Source organism: Eleutherodactylus coqui, chromosome 3 (genome assembly GCF_035609145.1).
Source record: "Eleutherodactylus coqui strain aEleCoq1 chromosome 3, aEleCoq1.hap1, whole genome shotgun sequence".
Classification (NCBI taxonomy): domain Eukaryota; kingdom Metazoa; phylum Chordata; class Amphibia; order Anura; family Eleutherodactylidae; genus Eleutherodactylus; species Eleutherodactylus coqui.
Genome location: NC_089839.1, coordinates 114,603,894 through 114,622,737, shown reverse-complemented (window position 1 = coordinate 114,622,737; position 18,844 = coordinate 114,603,894). Strand labels below are relative to the sequence as shown.

The window sequence follows — 18,844 nt, the reverse complement described above, 5'->3', positions numbered from 1 at the left end:
TTGTGCCGCTCCACAGCAAAGGCGGGGTTGAGGCGCTCACTCCGAGTTGTTCAAACACAAACATGGCTGTCGTCCGTGCCCAAACTAAACGTGGATTCATCGCTGAAGACAAGCCAGTTCCACTCGGTACCAGTTCAGTTTTATCATTCACGACACCATTGCAAATGTAGGCAATGATGGTGGGTAGGTGTCAAAGGCAGTAGAAATAATGGCTGCCATGAGACCAAATGTCCTTCAGCCAAGCTCCTGGAAATGGTTCTCTACTGGTGGTCTCTCGAGGGTGTCTTGAGCCCAGTAACCTTGTGTGCCCTCACACATCTACTGGTCCCAACACCTCCTAACAGTCAGGTCAGAGCGGCCCAGGTGGGGTGGCAATTTGGATTTCATGGCAGAGGCGTCTAGTGGTCAACAAGCTCTACACAAGCGGAAGAAGAGGTCACTGCACACAAGGAGCCTCTTAGAGCCTTTTATAGGCCAAGGCGGGAAACCGCTTTTAGGGCCTCAGGTGACACGAGTATTAATCTAATCACTCCACAACTCTCATAATTTTCAGATCTGTCTTAGCGGGAACTGCATGCCGGTTTTCTAACAAAATGCCGACAACTTCTAGGGGTGGAATTTTTAGCACTGCGATCCAGGATGCAATACATCTATCAACTGATATGAAAACACTAACTTAAAAGATACAAATGCATGACAAGCTTTTCTGTAACTAGATGACAATCAAATCAAGTTCTGCAGTTCTACGGTACTAGGCTGGATTAACATGTTCCTATAAAATGTTTCAAAACATCATGGTGTCCTTTATGTATAAATGTATCCTAATGTAACAAGCACATAATACCTTCCTCAGTGATTACACTTTCTTTCCACTGAATTTGTTACTTACTGACTTCCAGGAACACCCAACAAGACATGCAGTTTTGAATATGTTCTCACCCAGTCACCTACCCATCTCAAGTTAGCCCTTGTCAAAGTTGCCGAGATCCCTACACTTGCCCATTTTTCCTGCTTCCAGTACATCAACTTCAGCAATTAATTATACGAGTGTTAGCGGTAGACTTGGCCTCACGTTTTCCCGACAATTGCTGGGTGGCACCTGTGAGCGTAGGTGATGCCCAGCAATTAACGCTGGTACAGGTTAATTGCGCTAATTGCTGGGTAGCACCTGCACTCACAGCTGACGCCTGGCAGTTGTCAGGAAAATGCTAAATTAGGGCTTGTGTAATAACGCCCTAATATATATCACACCTCTTGACAGATGCCATTGTCACAAGATAATGTTTTTAGCCTGTCAATCATGTATTGGTTTGGCTGAGAAGTTAGTATGTCACACTAGCTACTGAACGGTTTATGCAGTTTTTATGTAATATACCACCAACATTTCACAGGGCATTTGGTGTGTTCCTTATTTTGAACAGAGATTTGTAAAAAGGGGTACTTTTACATTTTGAACTCATATGAACCCGTTCTTCTGAAAAGAAGATTAAATATATGACAAATGCAGAATCTACTATCCCCATCTACCAATGATATCCTCCTTATTCCTTTATAATATTATGGTATTGTAATCCAAAGGCATAACAAATGTTCTCCATTAGGGCTCCTTCACACGATCGTTTTGTTACAGCGTTTTCCACGCGTGGCTGTACCAATCTGCCATAGGCTCCTGTTCTGCCAATCACACATATTGCACGCAATAAAGATTTCAGCATGTTCTGTCTTGGTGCGTATAAATGCCAATATAGTTCATGGCAATTGGCGGCCCACAGCAAGTACACAATTGTCAACTGTCACATGTTGGTGTTACCCAGCGAATTGTGTTCGTGTGCAGTCAGCCTTATCCTATTTTTTTTCTGTAATTATGAGTATTCTCTTCCACTTCATCTCTTCTCTCCAGAGCTTTTACTATGTGAACAATAGTGAGATTTATTAAGCAGAATGCAGCAGTATTCTGGCTCTATTTGCAATAAACAAAAATGCTGTGTTGAGTTTTTAGACACTTTTTGCGCCGCACTAGACAAGGGGAGTATGGCTTATAGGGAAATGGAGTGGCTTAGTGGAAAGAGTTATGTCTTAAATGTGCTTTAATTAATCTCTGCTTGAATTTTTGCCTGGATGGGATGCACAAGATTTATGAAATCCAGTTCTTTTATATAGCTTGATGACTCTTGCCTTCTAAAGAGGGATCAGGCAAAAATCATAGTAAGGGAATTGCTTGGTAATATTCTTCATCTGAAACAAGTACTCGAGCTCTCTGATTACAGAGACTGAATTTAATTGATTTTCCAGAAGTAATGGTAATAGAAAACAGATCTTAAACAGGTTGTACAGGAATTGAGGAAACATGGCTGCTGTCCATGCAGCGTGAGAAACCCATCCTAAAATGTAACTATAATGGGCGGAATGCATCTTTTGGACCAGAGGGAGCATAGTTGAGAGAGCCGGATCCTAATACCACCCTCTTCAGTTCCTGGCAGGCTGAATAGTAAGCCTATCATGAACGAGCAGCGTAGCGTTAGGCTCCGCCCTTTCCTCTTCTGGACTAGCAATGTATTTAACCTAGTTGCCTTCTAGGATGGAGCTCTCAAGCTGCATGGAGGGCTTTAGGAGATGACAGCTAATCTTTGGGATGAAGAGTAATTATAACCTTGGTATTTGAGTCCTTCACGTGGATAGACACAGCTATTGGTATCTGCAGTGTTATCATTCACTATCTTTGTAGTCCCAGAGTAGCAACCTATCGTGATCTACTATATACCACAGACCAAGAACTACTCAGTCTTCTCAGCCCCTCTTGAAGATACACTATACAGGGGAGAAGAGGAGATGCAGCTTTTAAGCTCAGCTGTTTGGTGGCCCATACTGTATTTAGCAGCGTGTTTGCTAAACTGTCACCCCCTTCCCTCCTCCCTGCCCCTTGCCATCTGTCATTTTTGTTGCAGTTTGTGCGCTGTAGAAATAAAACGCACTGAAAGATGGAGGAATCTCTTTTTTTTTTTTTTAATTTTACTCCACTTAGAATTTTGTAAAAGTTTTCCAGTACAAGCGACGTCGATGAATAAATGAAGGAGTTATGATTTTTTAAATGGAGGGAGGAAAAAAAGAAATGGGGGGGGGGGGGAAGAAAAAAGGGTCCGTGTCATTAAGGGATTAAATAATGTACTAACTTCCTTCTCTGGGTCATTACGACGCAGGGATACCACATGTGTAATTTTATTTTTAATTTTTTACAAAGTAAAGGGAGACAAGCGTTTTTAATTTTTTGTATAATTTTTTAACTTTTTTAAAAATTTTTTGTCCCTTTAGGGGACTTCCACAGAGACCCATCAGGACCCCCTGATTACATTCCGGAGGTCCGATGCCGACAGCCCTTTACATGCTGCAGTCACATAGACTGCAGCATTTAAAGGGTTAATACAGCAGAGATCGGAGGTTTTCTCTGATCTCTGCTGTAAGAGCTGGTACCTGACTGTCCTCTGACAGCCAAGCATCAGCTCTCCCTGCCACAGAGACCATCGGCTTGCTTCTGACAAGCCGAAGGTCTCTATGGCAACCTGTAAACAATGCAGTGCAGGACTTTGAATTTAGAAGCCGGAGATTGCCGGCAGATCCTCAATATCTTCGTGCTTCTGTTTTTCAAAGTCCTGAACTGCTCTGTGTGGGTCTGTGCAGGCAGAGCACACTGCCACAGCTTATGGCATTGTGCTCTGCAGCTACCATAGTGAAACATAGCCCGGAAATCTTCCGGGCTATATCGCTATGGGCAGTGGAGCTCGTCCCGAAAAATTTCCGGGCGTGCCACTCAAGGGGTTAAAGAGCTTCTTTTTGAACAATCGTATAGTTGCTTAGCCACCCTATGAACCATGTTTAAAGCCCCATTTACACACAACGATTATCATTTGAACGAACGAATGACTGAACGAATTTATGACTTTTTTGCATTGAAATGCTGAGCATTTAAATGTTCAGATAATCGTTTTAAATCCTGTCCATTTCCCTCATTAGCTAAAGTAATTTCTGTATATTTTGTTTGCTCAGGTGGACATGTGTTTATGTGAGGAATCTTTGGCCAGCAGGGTTTTCTTAAAGGGGTTGTCTCGCGGCGAAAGCGTTTTTTTTTTTTTTTAATGGACCCCTGCATTATGCCCTGTGAAAAAGAAAGCATTTGTTAGTTTTTAAAAAGCACATTGCACTTACCTGCATCAGCATCTGCAGCTTCTTAATCTTCTCCTTCCTTGCGTTCCATTGCCGATTCCAGCCTCCTGATTGGCTGGAATCGGCACGCGTGACGGGGCGGAGCTACGATGACGACGCGGTGACCAGCTCTCCGGCACGAGCGGCCCCATTCACCAGGCAGAAGACCGCACAGCGCAAGCGCGTCTAAAAAAGCAAGAAGCCAGCGAAATTAGACGGAGGCATGGCGACGGGGACGCCAGCAACGGAGCAGGTAAGTGAATAACTTCTGTATGGCTCATATTTAATGCACGATGTATATTACAAAGTGCATTAATATGGCCATACAGAAGTGTATAACCCCACTTGCTGCCGCGAGACAACCCCTTTAAGCCTCATGATTAGACAAGCAGTCACTGTGTTTTAGAAAGGTAAGCAATCACCCCTCCCCTAAATATGTTCAGAGACTGAGGGAATTCTACTTAAAGCACGTTACACATAACGATTATCGTGCAAATTTGTTCACTTGAAAGAATTCTGAGCAATAATTGTCGCGTGTAAATGGGCCTTAACGCATGGTTGTCTTATAAACATTGCAAATAGGAAGTGGCCATACTGTGTGGGTAATTTGCTCTGAAGTACTGAGTAGTCATCAGTTTGGCCATGCAGCTATGTGTTTTGTAGAAAAAGGTGCCAAAGGTTTTAATATAGTAAATGTCTAGTCTGCAAGATTAATTTTTGCTCATGTAAACTGAATAGAAAAACATGAGCCGTCCATTACTGAAAGCCCCTTTTTACAGTCTTTTGGCAGTGTAGAAACTGAAGGCCAGTGTGATGTGCGATAATCCTGTTTTTTGTTTTCTGTGGAATAACTGGAGATTTCCTCTGCGGTGAACAGTAAGGCCATTTATGAGCTCTAAGTCCACCTGTTGTAACTGTGCTGCTGTTATTTGCCCTTTTTTTTATTTTATTAGGAAATCCAAGGCCTCTTGTATTCTGAGACCGCATCTTTCTAAAGAAGTCTTTCAATTACTGAAACAGCAGTCTATTTAATCTTTGGGTTACGAAACCGGTCAGGGCAGTTCACCCACTTTTATCCCAAAGGCTACTGTAGGGAATAAGCTTCTGTTTAACACTGAGTAACACACGATGTTATTATATGGTACTAATTTGTGAATGTGATACTGGTCTTGCTACTCATCTAAATCAATTGGGGACAAATGTATGAAGGTGCTATCTACAATGCTAACTGGTGGTTGTATGTTTAAAGAGACCCTGTCACCTTCTTTTTGCCCCCCTCTCTGAGGGCAGCACGAGGTAGTGGCAGTCACACTGATTACCATGATAGGTCTGCTGTGTGGATCTGTGCAGAAGTTTTGGAGAAACTTGCATCAATAGCAACACATGGAGGACTACTTAAAAGTAGTCTTGGATATTCATGCGCTGCACCCACCCTGCCCTCCAGCCAATGATTGACAGCTGCCAGCCTATTACTGTTCATAGAGAGAAAGATGCCAATCATTGGCTGGAGGGCAGGGTGGGTGTGGCTAGGCTGCAGCTCATGAATATGCAGGACTAGTTCTGGTCTGGCGCCTACTAATAAAATGTAAGTTTTTCCAAAATACTGCACAGATCCACACAGCAAGAATATCACTGTAATCCTTATGACAGGCACTACTTTATGGTACCCTCAGAGAGGGGTGCAAAAATATGGTGACGTCATGGTCTAAAGGGAATCTGATTTGAGTTCGGGGGAATGTTGCCTTATCGTCTTGGACTCATATTGATGGCCTTTCACCTTGTCAACCAGAACACTAATGTACACTGATTAAGGGGGAAGAACACCCAAAACGGCTGTACTTGAGTAATTCTGGTTTGTCTTAGACTTGATTCACATGAGTGTGTGCATAGTTGCGAGTGCATTTGCGCTGTGTTTTTGCAAATTTGGGCATCGCAAATTTCTGCATGCAACTGCATTTTTTTTTGTTTCGTTTTTTACTGTACTTTTTGAGCATAAAATAGAGCAATGTTTTTTTGTGCAACAGAATTGCACACCCCAAATAGGCACATGTGAATGAACCCACTGAAATCAATTGGTTCGATTTTCTGCGTATTGCTTACGCAAATTTTTGGTGAGCAAATACGTGCGCGAATATGATCATGTGAATCTGGCCTAACGGTACATTGCTAGTGACGTTGCAAGGTCTTTTAAAAAGTCAGATACTGACTCGTAGGCAAGCTGCCTTCCAGTAGGTTGACCAGCGGAGGAATTATACCATCACTTGTTGCATAACTCTTGAGTTCAGAAGACTTGATGCCTCTGGGTGTTCTCAAAACTTTTTAGGCAAATTGAAACTCCACTTGCAGTTTGCATTTGCTATCTAGTTAAATACTACAGTCTAGCTGTTTGTACCTTTGTTACTTTTTTGTTTTACTAGTGTTGGAACAACTCAGGATGGAGTTGGAAACCATCAACAAGTTGCTGTAGATGGATTTGTCCTGTGATTTTATGTTGTACGTTTTTGTATATATATTTAGGTATTCATACCGGTATGCTATTCAGATTATTTGGATGTTTAACCCCTTAACGACCAGCCCATAGTGTTTTTACGTCCTCCCGAAGTGGGCTCTATTCTCTGAGGACGTAAAAACATGCTTCCTGCAGAGAATAATGCCCCTCGGGCTGTGGACGTGACAGCTCCATGCTGTCGGTGTCCGCAGGTAGCTGACAGCATGGAGCTGTCATCCCGGGCTGTTCGGACACCCCCCCGGCATTGCGATCGGCGCTATGCAATGGATAGCGCCGATCGCAAAAAAAGTAAATAAAAGTACACAAAAGTTAAAGATTCAGCTGCTCTGATGGATCGGATCCATCGGAGCAGCTGAAATTACTCACCCAGGTCCGGCACGCTGCTCCCCGCTCTCCTGCCGCTCCGGGGCCCGAAGCCGGTCTTCTGCGCATGCGCGCCAGGCGGCATTACGTCACCGCATGCGCAGAAGGCCCGGCGGCGCGGGAGATTTAAAATCTCCTGGCTCCCGGCTCCTGTAGGTAGCCGGGAGGCAGGAGATGTCAGCGGGGACTGCGGTGAGCGGTCCCCGGTACCGCGATCGCCGTTATCCAATGGTTAGCGGCGATCGCGAAAAAGTTAAAAAAAAGTTTTTAAAAAGTCAGTTTCACCTCCCCTCATGGATCGGATCCATGAGGGGAGGTGAAAATACTCACCCCCAGTCCTCAGCGGTGTCCCGATGTCCCGGGACCCGAATCCCCGTCTGCGCATGCGCGCCCGATGATTGACATCGGGCGCCTGCACAGACGGGCTCGAGCCCCGGGGAATTTAAAATCCCTCTGCTCCTGGCTGCCATGTGTAGCTAGGAGCAGAGAGATTATACCGGGGACATGATCACTGTCATCCAATGGATGACAGTGATCATGTAAAGTGAAAAAAAAAGTGTAATAAAGTAAAAAAAAAAGTAAAAAAAAGTTTTTAAAAGTTTAAAAAGCGTACGTTTCATCTCCCCTCATGGATCATATCCGTGAGGGAGGATGAAAGTACGTACCTAAGGCCCCCAGATTTATCCGCGGACCTTACCACAGCTTCTGCACACGCGCCCGTCGCCAAAATGGCGGGCGCATGCGCAAAAGCTGTGGATTGCCAGGATAATTTAAATTCTCCCTACTCCTGGCTACAAAACGTAGCCAAGAGCATGGAGATTTAATGGGGGTCCGCGGTGAGCGGTTCCTGGTCACGTGTTCGCCATTATCCAATAATGCCGATCACGTAAAAGTAAAAAAAAAAATTTGAAGTTTCATCTCCCCTCACTGATGCGATCGGTGAGAGGAGATAAAACTTTTTACCGGAGGCCTGCGTATTTGAATCCCGACGCGATCTTCCTCCGTGGACCTTCCAGGATTCTGCACATGCGATTGCCGGCAAAAAGCCGGACACATGCGCAGGAGTCAGGGAGCCCAGGAAATTTAAAATCTTCTTGCTCCCAGCGACCAACGGTCACAGAGAGCCTGGAGCAGTGACGGGTGGCCTCGTTGAGCGGTCCCCGGTCACGTGATAAAAAGGTAGCGATCTACCTTAGGCCGGTCTCACATGACCGGATAGGAATTACGGATTCTGCATGCTTCTGATCCACGGTATTACGCAGATCAATCGCATTGGATTACACAATTCGCTCACATTAGCGGGTCGGAATTGCGTAATCCACTCGCAGAAAAGAGAACGCAGCAGGTTCTATTTTACTGCGGATATCGGCAACATAGAGCCTATTGTGCTCCATGGTCGTGGATATACCCGCTGCCCATACGCAACTACATTGTATACGGGCTGCGGGTGCCCGCGTCATCGCTAAGCGATGGTGCGGGAAATACAAACAAAGGTGTACTGTGCATGACCGCCTGTGTGAGTAGGCAGTTATGCGCAGTACATTACGCAGCCGTACGCAGGGTCACAGCCGGGATCCCAGATGGGATCCGCTGTGGGCCTCCGCAAGCGGATTCCGCCTGCACCCGCGTGAGCCCGGTGTTATTCAGACCGCTACCTGTGATACGTATTTTACAAGAAGCCCCGGGAACGCTCGCCTTCCTGCAGTTCCAGGAGCACCTTGTTGAGCGCCTTCTGTGTGAGACCGTCGCACCTCATCAAGCTTACGGAGACTCACGGAACCCCACTTTTTACACCCCATACCCGTCACTGAGGTCATGAAATACCCCCAAAAAGCATGAGAGGAGGAGGGGGGATACCCGGTTTTATTGCCCCATGGGCCCATTCCAACCAGCCTCCGTAATTACCCCTGTCTTCGGAAATACTACACAGTTCACATTTTTACTTTTATCTAAGATTTGCGAACGCCAAAAACGGCGCGGAGGGGGGGAATTTTTAGGGAGTCAATCTTTATTCTGTACAAATAAGCAATGGGGCCTGGAATTTATTCAGTTGTGCCCTAAAATCCAACAGGTGTTCCGTCCTTTATAGGCCTTGCCATGCGTCCTGTAAGTAGATTAGGGCCACAATGGGTATGTTTCTAAACTCGGGACAAACGGGGGTATCCATTTTGGGGTGAACGTCTTCATTCCTATGTGCACTGTACAAAAAAACTGTTTTTAAATTGAAAAAATTGCCAAAAAAATTGAAAATCGTTACTTTTTCCTTCTGCTTTGCTTAGATTCATTCAAATACTGTGGGGTCAAAATACGCAGTACACCCCTAGATGAATTCGTTAAGGGGTCTAGTTTTCAAAATGGGGTCATTTGAGGGGGTTCTTTATAGTTTTGGCCGCTCAATGGCTCTATAAGTGGGCAATGGGGCCTGAAATTTATTCAGTAGTACCCTGAAATCCAACGGGTATTCCTTTCATTGTAGGCCTAGCCATGGGTCCTGTAAGTCTATTAGGGCCACAATGGGCATGTTTTTGAACACGGGACAAATGGGGGTATCCATTTTGGGGTGAAAGTCTTCATTCCTATGTACACTGTACAAAAAAAACTGTTTTTAAATTGACACAATATTATTTTTTTCCTTTTGCTTTGCTTGAATTTATTCAAAAACTGTGGGGTCAAAATATGCAGTACATCCCTAGATAAATTCGTTAAGGGGTCTAGTTTTCAAAATGGGGTCATTTGTGGGGGTTCTATATGGTTTTGGGCGCTCAAGAACTCTACAAGTGGGCAATGGGGCCTAAAAGGACTTCAAGCAAAATCTATGTTCTGAAAGCCACCGATTACTCCTTTTATTTTGGGCCCCGTTGTGCATGCGGACATAAGATTAGGGCCACAATGGGTATATTTCTGAAAACAGCACAAACAGGGGTATCCATTTTGGGGTGTAAGTCTTCCTTCATATGTGTGCTGTACAAAAAAAGCTGTTTTTAAAATGACAGAATTGCCAAAAAAACAAAAATCCAAATTTTTTCCTTTTGCTTTGCTTGAATTTATTCAAAAACTGTGGGGTCAAAATACGCAGTACACCCCTAGATAAATTCGTTAAGGAGTCTAGTTTTCAAAATGGGGTCATTTGTGGGGGTTGTCTATGGTTTTGGGCGCTCAAGAACTCTACAAGTGGGCAATGGGGCCTAAAAGGACTTCAAGCAAAATTTGTGTTCCGAAAGCCACCGGTCGCTCCTTTCATTTTGGGCTCCGTTGTGTATCCAGACATAAGATTAGGGCCACAATGGGTATGTCTCTGAACACGGGACAAACAGGGGTATCCATTTTTGGGTGCAAGTCTTCCTTCATATGTGTGCTGTACAAAAAAAGCTGTTTTTAAAATGACAGAATTGCCTAAAAAACGAAAATCACAATTTTTTCCTTTTGCTTGGTTTGAATTCATTCAAAAACTGTGGGGTCAAAATATGCAGTACACCCCTAGATAAATTCCTTAAGGGGTCTAGTTTTCAAAATGGGGTCATTTGTGGGGGTTTTCTATGGTTTTGGGCGCTCAAGAACTCTACATGTGTGCTATGGGGCCTAAAAGGACTTCAAGCAAAATTTCTGTTTTGAAAGACACTGACTACTCCTTTCATTTTGGGCCCCGTTGTGGACTCAGATATAACAATAGGGCCACAATGGGTATATTTCTGAACACAGGAGAAATAGGGGTATCCATTTTGGGGTGTAAATCCTGATTTTCATGTAAACTATAGGAAAAAAATATGTCTTTAAAATGACAGATTTGCAAAAATATGAAATTTTACTTTTTCTCCTCTAAATTGAATTAATTCCTGAAAAAAAACTGTGGAGTCAAAATACTCATGACACCCCTCAGTGAATACACTAAGGGGTGTAGTTTTTAAAATGAGGTCATTTGGGCGGGTATCTATTATTCTGACACTCATGAGCCTTTCCAATCTCAGCTTGGTATAGGAAAACAAAGTGTTCCTCAAAATGCTAAAAAGTAATGTTAAATTTGTACGTCTCCTAAATAGTTAAAAAAAAAACGAAAGTTTTTCCAATGTGCGCCCAAAATAAAGTAAACGGGTGGAAATATAAATCTTAGCAAAAATTTCTATATTATGTTTGCACATATTTAAGATATTGCAGTTGGAAATGTGAAAAAATGACGATTTTTTTCAAAATTTTCCCAATTTTGGCGCTTTTAATAAATAAACACAATTTCTATCGGTCTATTTTTTCCGCCTAAATGAAGCACAACATGTGGCGAAAAAACAATGTCAGAATCGCTTGGATATGCAAAACCTTTCTGGTGTTTTTCCATGTTAAAGTGACACATGTCAAATTTGCAAAATTTGGCCTGGTCATTAAGGCGCAAACAGGCTTGGTCACTAAGGGGTTAAATGTATCATGAATTTGTACTACTAAAGCCACTCGTACACACAAAGCTTAGATCGTCTGATGGGCTGTTCATGCAAACCATCTAACTACCAACATGTTCTGCTAAACTGACCAAAGAAGGACAAATGAAAAGGAAAAAAAAGGGGGTTAAAAACTGTGTTTGTGCAAAGTGGCAAATAATCATTCTCTGCCAAATCAGGGTAATATTTACCGTGTGCAAGGCTACTTAAGGCTGGGTTCACACGGAGCGGAATTGCCACGGAATTTCCACGTGGAAAGTCCGCACGGTAATTCCTAATCCCAAAATTAGCCAGCAAAGTGGACGAGATTTTGCAAAAATCTCGTCCACACGCTGCAGCCAATCAGCTGCTGCCAAGCCGCATGAAAACTGACCTGCCGCACGGAATCCGCAGCATGTCAATTCTTTTCTCTTTTCTGCAGCGGCTTCTCTCCTCTCGATGAGGAGAGAAAGCCGCAGCGGAATGCAGACAGCGAAACCGCTACAAAATCCGTGGCTAAAGGTTTTGAAGCTGCGCTTTACCTGTGGAATTCTCGCGGTTTCTCTGTGTAGCTATTCCGTGAGAATTCCGCTGAAATTCCGTCCCATGTGACCCCAGCCTAAATAAAACTTAGGGCCTTTTGCACACAACTATTATTATTAGTTAGGGTTCTGTTTTTTTAAATGGAACAAATGGCACAGTCTGTGGCGCTATTTGTTCCATTTATAAAACAAAATCATAATGGAACCAAATCGAAAGTGTATCGTTTTTTTGGAGAGCCATTTAATTCAATAAGGGGAAAAATTGAAGCAGAACTGCCAGATGGAATTAAAATTGAAATGGCAAATGCAGGTGCGAGTGAGCCCTAAGAACGCAAATGTGTTGTGATGTTATAGGTTTATCTTTAAAAAAAAAAAAATGTAAAAAATATTTTTCTTTTACTCTGTGCTATTTTGCTACTTTCTGCTTTGTTGTGTTTAATAGAAACATTAATAGGTTGCCATTAAAACAACTTTGTTCCATAATTTCATGCAGCTAAAGAAGCAGCTCGGGGATTGTGACTCCATTACTCAGGAGATTGTTGGCAGCGCCCATGTGGAGAATTATGCACTGAAAATGTTCCTGTATGCGGACAACGAGGACCGAGCTGGGAGATTCCACAAGTAAGACCTAGACATATCTATACACCATTACTGCTTTATCCTACCTACTCACTACAGATTTCGGGATTTATTGCTGTAGTAATCTCTTGGCTATAATAGTAATTAGGCCTAAGTAAAATTTGATAATCCAGCATTCTAGGGACTGATCTGACAGATTATTGGATTAAGTTGTGCAGAGTGATGGACGAAGGACTGTCACACAATAAAAGTCACAGGCTGTTCTCCTTTAAGGTCCAGCAGTACTTTCATAGGTGCAGTAATTTACTTATTTTATCAAGTTTGTTTACATTTAGATGTAGAATTTTATATCCACCTATAAAATAATGTAGAGCCTTTAGTGGTTCTTCATACTTCACTAGGCACACTGTCCTCCTTAGGCCAACTTCTCAGATGATCGCTACAATATCTGCATTGTGTCTTCTGAGAGTGAGAGCATCAGCCGTTGTAATGAATTGGGCAGCTTGGTGGCGAAGCTCAGCCGTACCCATGGGTTCCCATACAGGGGGTCATACAGCAGGTGCCCTCAACCCATGCCAGTTTAAATCTCACAATGGAAAGGTGCCCACATGTCCACCAATTCCGTATTTTTTTTTTTTTTAATAAGACATGCCAATTTTATACGGCACAACACCAGTTCTATTTTCTAATTCGAATGAAGGAGAAGCTATGGGTTCAAGTGCCAATAGTTGTCACATCCACACAACTTGGTGAAACCAAATTAAAGTAAACAACTAGAGAAGGTCAGCGCTGAACACTGTAAGTAGAATAAAGAGAACAATGAAAACAAAGAACATTTTATTCAATCTGATTTTCTCTTAGAATTTTATACTACAAACAAAAATATATTAAGTGCATTACAAAGAAACTAGGATTCTTTAATTTATCTAGAAATATGGCATATTGATTAAATTGTTTAGCTTTGCAGCTCACGGTAATTCTTTAACTACATGCTGGCAAATGAGCTATGTTAAATGGGTTGTCTGCCCTATTTTCAATTGATGACCTATACTCCAGATAGGTCATTAGTAGAGATGAGCGAACACGTTCGGCCCCGGCCCTTTTTCGCCCGAACACCGAACTTTGCGAACACCTCGGTGTTCGGGCGAAAAAGTTCGGGGGCCGCCGTGGCAGCGCGGGGGGGTGCGGCGGGGAGTGGGGGGGAGAGGGAGAGAGAGAGGGCTCCCCCCTGTTCCCCGCTACTGCCGCCCGCGCCGCCGCGCATCTCCCCGCCCCCCGGCGGCACCCGGACACTTACGCGCGAACACTGCAGTGTTCGCTAAAGCCGGTGTCCGGGTGCGGATGTGTCCGTAACGGACACGTTCGCTCATCTCTAGTCATTAGTAGTTGATGGACGGGGGTCTGCCACTCGGAATCTCCATCTATCAGCTGCCCAGCCAGCCCACTGTCAGGGCATCGGGCTGGACATCATTAGTGGACAGCAAGGTAAGAGGGAGCACTGGCTTAACTCCCATTGAAATCAACGGGAGCGCCGTCCTGCTATTCCTCTTCCTGCTTCACTGGATGTGACATACTGACTAGGAGAGGAACAGGAAGTTGAAGAGCAGTATGGCGCTCCCATTGATTTCAGTGAGGGTGAAGCCGGCGCTCCCGCTTTCCTCCCTTGTCCGCTGATGACGGCTACAATCAGCCCGCTGCCCTGGATAGCAGGCAGGATGATCAGATGATGGACAGAGATCCCAAGTAGTGGACCCCCGTCTATCAACTACTGATAACCTGTTCAGAGGATAGGTCATCAATTATTAAAGGGCAGAAAACCCCTTTCAGCAGTCCCAGTATGTTGCATATTTAAAAAATATATATATTGCAGAACTATTGACAACTATTGACACGCACAGTGGATGTTTCTGCTGCGAAATTGCCAGGAGATTTCGCCACAAACCTTGCATGTGTTGCATGCAGATTTCGTGGAAGATTTGTTTCCAACTTCACCCTAATCATTGCAAATGGTGGGGAAAAATCTGCAGAAAGATTGTACATGTCAAAATGAACACTGCAGATCAGTCCTTGAACGGAAAGTTTTTGCATCCACTTTGCTGCTACTTGATTCTGCTGTGAATTTTTTTTGTGCATGAAAATCTGCAGCAAATACTCATTGTCAAAAAAACAAATTCAAGCGTATGAGTCGTCGGATGGAATGAAACTTTCTGTATGTGATTGTAATGTTGATATAAGTGATTATAATATTAGAGCAAAAGGAGAATTTATTGTAGAGCACTAACATTTGATAGGAGGCCCTAGTACCCTGTTGTACCGCCGCTAGCTTGTATACAAGATGTAATATGGGCAAGCATAGAGGCCTTAGTACCCTGTTATGCCGCCTCTAGCTTGGATACAAGATGTAATACAGGCAAGCATAGAAGCTCTAGTATCCGGTTGGGCCGCCTCTAGCTTAGATACAAGATGTGATACGGGAGAGCATAGAGGCTTTAGTACCCTGTTATATCACCTCTAACTTGGATGCAAGATGTGATGTGGGCCAACTGTACTTTGGATACGGGCAGGCATGGAGGCATACATGTTCCGTATGGTATCCTGCAGCATATAATTCCACATTTGTTGTAATTGGGCCTCGAGATTGTGCAAACTCGTATGCTGTGAAGTTGATGTCCCACATGGGTTCCATACATGTTCTATTAGGGATAAACCTGGTGACCGGGCAGCCACAGAAGTGTGACAATGTTGTGGGGACATTCCTGTGACATCCTTGTGTGTGCGGCCAAACATTATCCTGCTGGAAAATGCCTCTTTGAAACCGCCATGAGAAGAACACAAGTGATTGCAGGATGTCCTGAAAATATCACTGAGCTGTTATTGTTCCTTGTACCACTACAAGGGGTGGCCTACTGACATATGCAGTGGGCACGCAGACCATCACACCAACAGGGGGAGCAGTGTGCCGCTTCACAGCAAAGGCAGGATTGAGGCGCTCACCCCGAGGTATCCGGACACTAACACGGCCATGGTCACTGCCCAAATTAAACCTGGATTCATCTTTGAAATCAGCTCTGTTCTACTCGATAGTGTTCAACTTCCAGTTCACAAAAGCACTGCAAATGGTAGGTGTCAAAAGTCATACACATAATGGGTGCTGTTAGGCCAAATGTCCTTCAGGCAGGCACCTGGAAATGGTTCCGACAGACACGAGGCCTGTAATGATGGCGCCACCTATCTCTAGATGACGAACAAAGAAACAGTTGGAGCTGCTTGCATTTGTTGGATAATCAGATAATCCTCTCTACAGGTGGTCTGTCGAGGGTGTCTTAAGCCCGAACAGGTTGTGTACCCTCTTGAATACTAGTCTCAACAACACCTGGTCAGAACTGGTTGACAGTTTGTTGATACGACCATCCAGCTTCCCACATCCCTATAATGCGCTTCCCCCTCACACTGTGGTAACGGGGTGATATCTCTTCTATCCGTCGTAGAGGCGTCTAGTGGTCAACAAGCTCTACACAAGTGGAAGAGGTGGTCACTACGTACAGGGAGCCTCTGAGAGCCTTTTATAGGCCAAGGGTAGAGCCACTCTTACAAGACCATTCATCTAATCACACCACAACTATAATCATTTGTATATCTGCCTGAGATGGAACTGCATGCTGAGTTTTGTAGCAAAATGATAACTCTTACCAGGGGCGAGATTTTGTTTTGACCATTTTTGTTACATTTGTAGGTATTTTAGACCTTCCATTACATGCTCATTCAGCTGACAGCTATGCCACTTGGTTTCTCCTGGCTCAGGAACTTTAAAGACCAGGCATCTGCCATTGTGAGAAGGCTGGAACACACACATTAGACAGTCAGCTAGTCCTGCGGAAATCAGTGGGTTCAACCGACATACATGTTATGTGTTCAAAATTGAAGCCATTGAAGCAGCACTATTTACTGCTGGTAATTATATTGTCTATTGTAGAAATAGTTTGCTTTCTACAGTACCATAACAGGCTGCATGCTTTTACTGGGGTGGAAGCACTATTGATCTTGATGTCTTAATTGGCGATCCAACGTCTTTTAGACCAAGATAATGCAGCAATCTCTAAGTAGAGTAGAGCCGTCTGCGCCTCCAAATATGGACTATACACAAATGAATGGACTCACCGGGTGCAAAGTGGGACCCCTCAGGGAACAGCAAGCTTGTAATATGTGCTTAGGTCCTCCAAAGATCCTTCACAGGCAGGAGACCAGCAGATAAGGGTACCCCAAAATGGATGACTGGGGAAAATGTGCCAAAAAGTGAAGATGAAAAACTTAAACAACCTTTTATTGGAGAAAATCTCTTGGGATCCAAATTCCAAATAGTAGTTTATTTGATATTACTCTATATTGTCATCAATGACAAATGACATAACAAAAACAGTCTAAAGTGCAACACGTTTCGGCGTTCAAATGACGCCCTTCTCAAGCATATATATCTAAAAACAGCAATGTCCTTATATATACAGCATAACTCATGAGATACTGTGGAGCAGATGGCTGTTGCTGTGGCGCCGAGTGTCTGTCGGCATTTCGTTGACGTCATCTAAGTGTGGCTAAGGCACCCTGTCCACGGCCGTTGTAGAATATCGCTAGCGATATTCCGCTCCGGGGGAGCAGGGGGGAAAGCTGTCCGTTCTCTGCGGTGAGCCTATCTAACAGAACTCCTATGAGTGGAGAATCGCTATGAGTCTCCCCTCGTGGACGCCGTGGCTGCGCTTTCCATAGCAGCGCTATGGAAAGCGTTCACTGTGTTACCAGCAGCCAGACTATCGCCGCGGGTAATGCAATGAACATTCGCCCGTGGTCAGGCAGCCTTGTTCTGACCCTGCAGGGACCTAGACCATGCTGCCCATGCGTCCTGACAGGTGGAAAGCCGTGAGTTCCACCTGTAAAGCGCATGCACCATTCACCTCACATACTCCTATAGAGTGGATAGTGAAAATATAAATATAATATACACACATATATTAGAAAGATGGGAGCCATCTGAGAGTTTGGTCACCTGGATGTTGGTAGATGGACTAATGTAATTTGATCAAATTATATACCAAGAATCTTGCATTATTTAATGTGGTTAGAGTATTGATTATAGGTATGTATACCTCTGATAGTAAATGTATTTTGTGTGCTGTTGCCATTTATTGGTTTCTGCTTCGATTGTATGATGCAGCCATGGTTTAATGTGCACCTATATATTTCTATTGGGATATATTTCCATTGGGTAGTACTGTCATATCCTTTGTTTTTCTGAATATGTAAAAAAAAAAAAAAAGACTATCATGGACTACAGCTTAAATGTATACATCACATGTATCATGTAAATATATTACACCATATAAAGATATAATTATAAAATAAATTGTAATGTGAATTTTACATGGAAATTCATTATATGTCTAAAACCTCTTATAAAACCACCCAGTCCCCTTATAAAACGTGATCAGCCATATTGAATGACAATACCAATATATTCCTAAATGCACTTCAATATACTTTTTCTAAACTTTCGTTGAGACCACAAGGTACCAAAGTGTTCATTCTGTAGATCCAAAACCTCTCTCTAGCACGTAATTTAGAGAGAGAACGTGAAGCAATGTATTCTAAAGGGGTCATTTTAAATCTCTATTGTGTTCCTCTGAAAAATGGCGTGAGACAGTATGCTTCATAAATCCCGTGGAGATGTTTAATCTATGTTGATTCAAGCGGGAACTCAGGGTTTTGGTCGTGCGCCCAATGTATTGCAACCCACAGGGGCATTCTATCAAATAAATTACAAATCGAGAACTACAATTCAAAAATTGATTGATTTTGACTGTTTTTTGATTCTTGTTTGCTGTAAATTTCTCTTCTCTGTGTGATTGCGGAGCAGCACTTGCAGTGTTTTCCGCCACAACGATAAACACCCACTGTCAATTTTTTTCCCAAAGGTTCTTGAAATTTTTTAATAGGGTTAAAGGGGGCAAGGGTATTTTGTAAAGTTTTATTCCGGCGATAGATAATTTTTGTTTTTTCCTGAATTTCCTTTTGTAAAAATGGATCTTTTTAAAGAATATCCTAATTCTTTAAAATACTCTCAATTTGACTGAATTGAGAGTTATATTTAGTAATAAAAAGGATATTTTTATTAAAATCATTAATAATTAGAGATGAGCGAACGTACTCGTCCGAGCTTGATACTCGTTCGAGTATTAGCGTGTTCGAGATGCTCGTTACTC

General features: G+C 43.3%; 1 protein-coding gene across 1 annotated transcript in view; it reads left to right on the top strand.

Annotated features, from left to right (window-relative positions):
• VTA1 (vesicle trafficking 1) overlaps positions 1-18,844 on the top strand; it is a 192,781-nt gene that overhangs the window by 100,416 nt on the left and 73,521 nt on the right. The window contains exon 3 of the mRNA XM_066595977.1: positions 12,508-12,635. Coding sequence (XP_066452074.1) covers positions 12,508-12,635 — 128 coding nt within the window. The remainder of the gene's footprint in view (positions 1-12,507; positions 12,636-18,844) is intronic.